The 6,477-nt window shown below is 34.5% G+C and overlaps 1 protein-coding gene across 2 annotated transcripts; it reads left to right on the plus strand.

The window, feature by feature from the left end:
- Positions 1-1,723: 1,723 nt before the first annotated feature.
- On the plus strand, positions 1,724-5,285 carry bnip4 (BCL2 interacting protein 4). 2 transcript variants are annotated; one of them, XM_051723412.1, is made up of 6 exons: positions 1,724-1,925; positions 2,368-2,515; positions 2,631-2,697; positions 3,974-4,027; positions 4,192-4,418; positions 4,814-5,285. In XM_051723412.1, the coding sequence occupies exons 1-6, from the start codon at positions 1,883-1,885 to the stop codon at positions 4,857-4,859; spliced, it is 585 nt and encodes a 194-aa protein (XP_051579372.1). In that variant the 5' UTR covers positions 1,724-1,882; the 3' UTR covers positions 4,860-5,285. The 2 variants fall into 2 exon arrangements, with proteins under 2 accessions (XP_051579372.1, XP_051579373.1); XM_051723413.1 differs by lacking the exon at positions 3,974-4,027 and having other exon boundaries at positions 1,728-1,925.
- The last annotated feature ends 1,192 nt before the right edge of the window (positions 5,286-6,477 follow it).

Consider the following 6,477-nt stretch of genomic DNA (forward strand, 5'->3'; position numbering starts at 1 on the left):
AAGTTCATTAAAGGTAACTGCTCACAGTTGCATTAATCCAGAATAACAGCAGAAATCTGTTTCCAAACGACACCCTGTTAAGACTCACCTACATTAGGTCTCACACTGACTTACAAAAAAAAAAAAAAAAAAAAACACCTGCTCTTGAAATATCCTCTCATGAAAGTGTGAATATGTTGTTTGGTTTGTTGGACTTGGACTATATTATTGTCGACCATCATTCTGATTCCTAACAATAAAACATAGGGTGGGGGGAGGGGGGTAAAATTAAGTTGATTTTACTCAGTATCAAAATAACATCTCTACTGATTCTTCACTGCGCATTCTTTTCTGTGTAGTAACTGTATTATGTATATTTGCAGTTACTAATGTTTGATGTACTCTTAATTTGGGCCTTATTCATGAAACACGAGCAGAACAAATTTGTGCATAAATGCATTCAAAACAGCCATAGAAAGATTATCACATAAAAACAAACAAACAAATAAATAAAAATGAAAACATTAGGATAACACTTATTCATGAAACATGAGCAGAAAAAAATTAATAGTAAAACGATTCTTAAGCAAACTGTCCTATTTAAAGGAATATTCAGGATTCAGTAAAGTTAAGCTCAGTCGACAGCATTTGTGGTATAATATTGATTACCATAAAAATAAAAACAATTAAATTAAACAAATCTGTAATATATATATATATATATATATATATATATATATATATATATATATATATATATATATATATATATATATATATATATATAAAGTACAAATCTGGGTTCCAGTGAGGCACTTATAATGGAAGTGAATGATGCCAATTCGTAAACGTTAAAATATTCACTGTTTCAAAAGTATAGCCACAAGACGTAAACAACATGTGTGTTAACATTATTGTAGTGTTATAAAATCGCTTCCTAACCTTTTCTGTGTAAAATTATAGCCAATTTTGGAACTTTATAACCCTAAAATGACTGTAAAAAAAAATACGATTTAAACAACTTTACAGCTCAAATAATACATTAGTTTTAACAGAAGAATTAATGTATGTTCTTTACTTAAATTATAAGCTTCACATTTCTGCCTTTAAACCCTCCAAAAAATGGCCCCATTCACTTCCATTGTAAGTGCATCACTGTAACTTCGATTTTTGCTTTTGTTTTTTTTGTTTTTTTGCATATATATATATATATATATATATATATATATATATATATATATATATATATATATATATATATATATATATATATAACAAATTTTCATGTGATAAGCTTTATGGTTGTTTAAATTGTCATTTTATGTTTTTATCCTGTTGTAAAACAACACAGAGCTGTGGGAAAGGCGCTGAATAAATACAACTTTATTATTATTATTATTATTACCCACTCTAGTGAAATACATCCTTTGTATAAATGTACATATTGTTATTATTCTTGTTTTGTGCTACAGCAAGTACCATTTTCTCCTCAAAATATCAGTTACTGCCTGTGTGTTATGAGTACATTTTATTGTTTGTAAATTTAACGGAGGCAAAATTTAGATTATGTATATAATTTATTATATATGTACATATATATATATATATATATATATATATATATATATATATATATATAATTTATTTTATTTTATTCAACGTTCGCGCCAGAGTACTTATAAGCCTACGTAAGGTGACATGATTGGCCTACCGACTGACCAATCAGCGCGCTGATTCTATCTGTAAACAAAAGATTTCGTCAGTGTTTTTTCTGGAGAGCGATATTGTTGCCCCGTACGTCTCTGAGGGCAAGCAACTTTTAGTTACTCAATCTTTTATTCACAAACAAACAAAATAGTAGTCACACTATATTTTAGAAGCGTAAATTACATTTTAAACAACGATGTCAACGCTGAAACTTATAACTCAAGAAGAGAGTCTGCATGGTAAGCTGTACAAATGGGCTCGATTAGATCACGTAGCTGCCTCGATAAATAACAACAATACGAATACAGCAGTAACAATTAAACATAATTTCACATTGTTAAAGGTTGTCAACAAATAGGCGTCTTTTTTCTTTTGTAAATCTCGACAAGGCAGTACTTCAAATCCGGTCATATTGCTAAGTCAGCAACTTCTTGTTTTCTAAAGCAAACATTTGTTTTGTTTGTATTGGTATAAATGTTTGTAAAATGACGCAAAATATAATTTCTGATGAGTGGAATTTATATGACCCATATTTTTAAACGGATTACGTTGGGATTTAGTAAGTACACAATTACATAATGCTTATTTGGAGCTTGGTACCTTCTTTGTTCGTTTGGTTCAGTGTCTGTTAGACCAAGTGCTATAATTATCTAACTATTCTGATCTACTTTTCTCCACCAGACTCATGGGTCAAGCTGCACTTTGATTCATGTAGTGAGCACGGTGAAGACATGCCAGCACTGTGTGATATCACAGACCTGGAGAAAATGCTTCTGGAAGCTCAACGCGAGTCCAGCAGCAGTTCACGGACAAGCTCTCACTGTAGCAGGTGTGTACAAACCTTCATGAAATGTGTGTGTACATGCAAGAATTGGTGTAGTCTTTTAGAAGAAATTGCATGTCAGTTCTGATAACGATGGCTAATGTGATTTGTTTCTCCCTAGTCCTCGACGTGTCCAGACACCTCCACTCATCAGTGCAGTCTCCATCAACACACACACCAATACACAGGTAAAAGACACAAGGGCGTACCACTCTTTAAAAAAGGTGATTCGGTCCCCCACAGTTTTCCAAGCTAAATCCATGCCGAGTTCAATTAGTGGATTTGTATACAGTATTCTTTACGTTTTGTTACTTTGGGCTGATTGAGCGACCATCCCACCAATCACAGGTGAGTTTCATGAGCCGAAACAACCCTTACGTAATAGGCCGTCAGTCAGACAGTCTAATCAACGTGGCTACGTTCATTTCTACAAAGTTGCTTTCAACAATGCTCATTTATCCATGTGTTTTATTGGCATTGATGTTGATCTAAATTAATAATGTAGAGATGAGGAACACACAAGTGAGAGTTATTTATCGGCATATCGTTCATGATTGGCAGCATTATGTGAAATGCACTACAGGAAAAAAAACAAAGGGCAGTCCTTCTTTTAAGCACACATTGTAAGTGGAGTTTATATTGGCCCCTGAGTCTTCATTAAGTTATGCTTTTTACATTATGTTTGTGACGTAATAGTTTGATCAGTTCTTTTGCCAATTTAAGCAGATTACTAGATCTGTGTTAAATATGTAAAGCTATTTTTTTTATCCCCTTTTCTCCCAATTTGGAATGCCCAATTCCCACTACTTAGTAGGTCCTTGTGGTAGCGCGGTTACTCACCCCAATCCGGGTGGTGTAGGACAAGTTCCAGTTGCCTCCGCTTCTGAGACCGTCAATCCGCGCATCTTATCACGTGGCTCGTTGTGCATGACTCCGCGGAGACTCTGCATGTGGAAGCTCATGCTACTCTCTGCGAGACATGCACAACTTACCACGTGCCCCATTGAGAGCGAGAACCACTAATTTGAACTAATTTTGGTGAACGTAGACAAAACACTCAAGCCACTTGGATAAATTTAAATCCCACAATGCACAAGCACAGAGTAAAAAATAAAATTATGCACATGCACAATTGACATTATTGTAATTGACTGAATAATTTATTCAAGGACCAGCTTGTGCTCAGTCTTTTATTGTCATGTGTGGAACAGAAGCAATTGCTCCACAAGATGCCCTTTATTTTTGCAGCTAATTTTGCAAAATTTTGCACTTAATTTACAATACTTGAATCTTTAAAATACTACAAGTATATCATATGTATATATTAATATAATACTTATACTTGTATATTAATATAAATACTGTAATATGTAAATACTGCACTCTAAGTGTTGGGTCTGTGTGAGCCACCTACTGATAGCTGTTTCCCTCACTTTTAAAATGACTGCTATATGCTCTGAAAAGACAACGCATCATTGCACAGCTTTACTGCATGGGTTTGCATCTATCAAAATGCAGGTAATTTCTGATGTCTTATAGATGGCTTATTGACTCTATTTTCAATATATAGTACATATGTCACAATATTTCCTGTAGCACCCCTAGAAACATGCTGTGTTCACTGAACTTGCATGCCTGGAGGTCAGTGATACTGGAATTAAGTTTTGCTCTGTCTTTTCCAGGAGGAAGTTGTAGCAGAGAGCAAACAGGAAACTGAGGCTATTATGAGGATCTGTAACTGGTCTAGCCGGCCAGAGAATATACCACCCGCAGCATTTATCATTAAACGTCCAAAGCAGAACCGAGTGTGCAACGGAAACACGGACAAAAATGAAGAAATTAACACACACTTGCTTAAAATACTGCTACCCTCCCTAGTATTCACACACATCATCATGCTTGGGTTGGGGTAAGGCACTAACTTTTTTTAATCAAGATTTTAAGTTAAAATTTGTTTGACTGTGTAAGGGAAAGTGAACAGTATACTTTAGGGGCCATTTCTTTTGCAAGTTTTTACCATTTTAATCACTTTTATTGCCCTCTTTAGTTCATTTTAAGTGGTCCTGTGACAAATACATTTAAAAAGTACAAATTTCATGTAGTCTTTCAAGTAATAAAAGGTCCTAAAACTGTATGTATAATAATAAAATGCCAAAATGTTGTTTAAAAAGTTTTAGATGGATAATAGCATGTAACACTGCTCAATTTTTCAACTGTATTCATGTCAACTACCCATGTACAAAATGTGACGTTTTGTTTCCAACTTCTGTTCACTATTTTACTATTTTTAATCTCTCTCTGCAGGATCTGTATTGGACGGCGCCTCTCTGCTCAGTGTTCTGTTATCTAAGTCATAGCAAATGAGTGTGTTTGTATGCTGTGTGTCAGGATCTCTCTGGGATAGTCTGTATTTTAACTAGATAACCTGACAACCTCTTGCTGGAATCCCTTTTGTTGTCCACCAGGGGAAATGCAGGGCTATGTAAGATGACACTATAACTATGATGAGGAGTAGAAACTCTCAGCAATAATTCCTTCTTTGGTTATCCAGCAGGGGTTTTTTTGGCACAGAATTCATTTAGACTAGCCCAATTTTGCCTGGGGATTAGATTTCTGAGCCGTAGATAAGATTATATGCCTAATAGATTTCAGGTTAATTGTGGTTGTTAACAAACAATAATTGAATATGCATATTCTAAATATGATATGTTATGGTAAATGAATAAACCTTGCTGCCAAAATCCATTATGCTCAATAAAAAAAAAGCTCTTTTAAACGTTTTTTTTTTTTTACATCCATCAATCCGTCTTTTTTTTTTTTTTTTTTTTTAAACCCCGCTGATAGTACTTCTGGGATTGAGTGGTGTTTGTTCTAAGAACTGAGTTGAGCAATTGACTTGATAACCACCAGATCATTAGCTTGATGTAAGGGCTTTCTCCCAGCAACCACCAAAAGTCTGTTTAGGAATTGTTCACCCAAAATGAAAATTCTGCTCTTTTCCATACAATAATTGTAAATGGAGATCAATGCTGTTGAGTTCCAAAAATGAAAAAAGCACCATAGCATTGAAGTACCATAAAGGTACTACTATAAAGGTATGACTCCTTTATAGACCATTTTAGAATGTTACATTACAAGTAGATATTATGGGCTCATTGCAGCTGCCAATCTCCAAAGTAGGTATTGCGGCAGCCTGGAGATCTCGAAACGGGGCGGCAACTCCAAAATGGGGCGCGCCATTCACCCATGGTAAGGGTCAGGGTAAGGGTGGGTTTAGGGGCTCTGTATGTCTTTTCTGGCAGAGCTCGGCCAGCAGCTATATCCTTCTCCAATCTCCTGCCTCCTAGACTGTCTTGATTTTTTTTTACTGAGGTTTTTGGAACAGCAGGTGGCAGTATGACCCAGTTCTTCAACCATTTTTTGCTTCATTTTCTTTCAGCTGATGTAACGTTGTTACACTTTTTCTAATATGTACCAAACTATCACAAATGACATTTTCAAACAAGCAATCAAAAGCAATTAATTTGTTAGAACGTTTCAGAATTTTTTCTCTCTACTTTTCTTGTCACATAATCATTTTCATCAGGAAAGTGTCAAGTTTCCATTTCTTCACAGTCATTCATTATTTAGAAGTTGGATTTTCTATTGGATTAGAGCTGAAACTCAGGACTTATTTTTTTAATGTTCGCTAAAACATGGATCTTAAATTAAAAGTATGATTTTTTTATTCATACTTTAATCTCATTAGTTCATTTTTACCTCAAAATCACAGAATTACCTTTAGATTACAGATTAACATACTTCAGTGCATGCAAAAGAGCCCCATGTTAGAAAAGGCTGTTAGAAAAAGGCTGTTGTTTTTGGATAGTTGTCACATCCATCTTAAGGAAGGAGGTACAGGTGACTAGGCTACTTTTTTATTATTATTATTATTATTAAAATGAAACTACAAACACACACACACAAAT

This window comes from Myxocyprinus asiaticus, chromosome 17 (assembly GCF_019703515.2).
Source record: "Myxocyprinus asiaticus isolate MX2 ecotype Aquarium Trade chromosome 17, UBuf_Myxa_2, whole genome shotgun sequence".
Classification (NCBI taxonomy): Eukaryota; Metazoa; Chordata; class Actinopteri; order Cypriniformes; family Catostomidae; genus Myxocyprinus; species Myxocyprinus asiaticus.

Bases quoted from the DNA above. Each gene is read 5' to 3' on its own strand.
- bnip4 (XM_051723412.1), top strand. From the start codon at position 1,883: ATGTCAACGCTGAAACTTATAACTCAAGAAGAGAGTCTGCATG. The intron at 1,926-2,367 runs GTAAGCTGTACA...TTTCTCCACCAG, and splicing joins TCAAGAAGAGAGTCTGCATG to ACTCATGGGTCAAGCTGCAC. The intron at 4,028-4,191 runs GTAATTTCTGAT...TGTCTTTTCCAG, and splicing joins TTGCATCTATCAAAATGCAG to GAGGAAGTTGTAGCAGAGAG.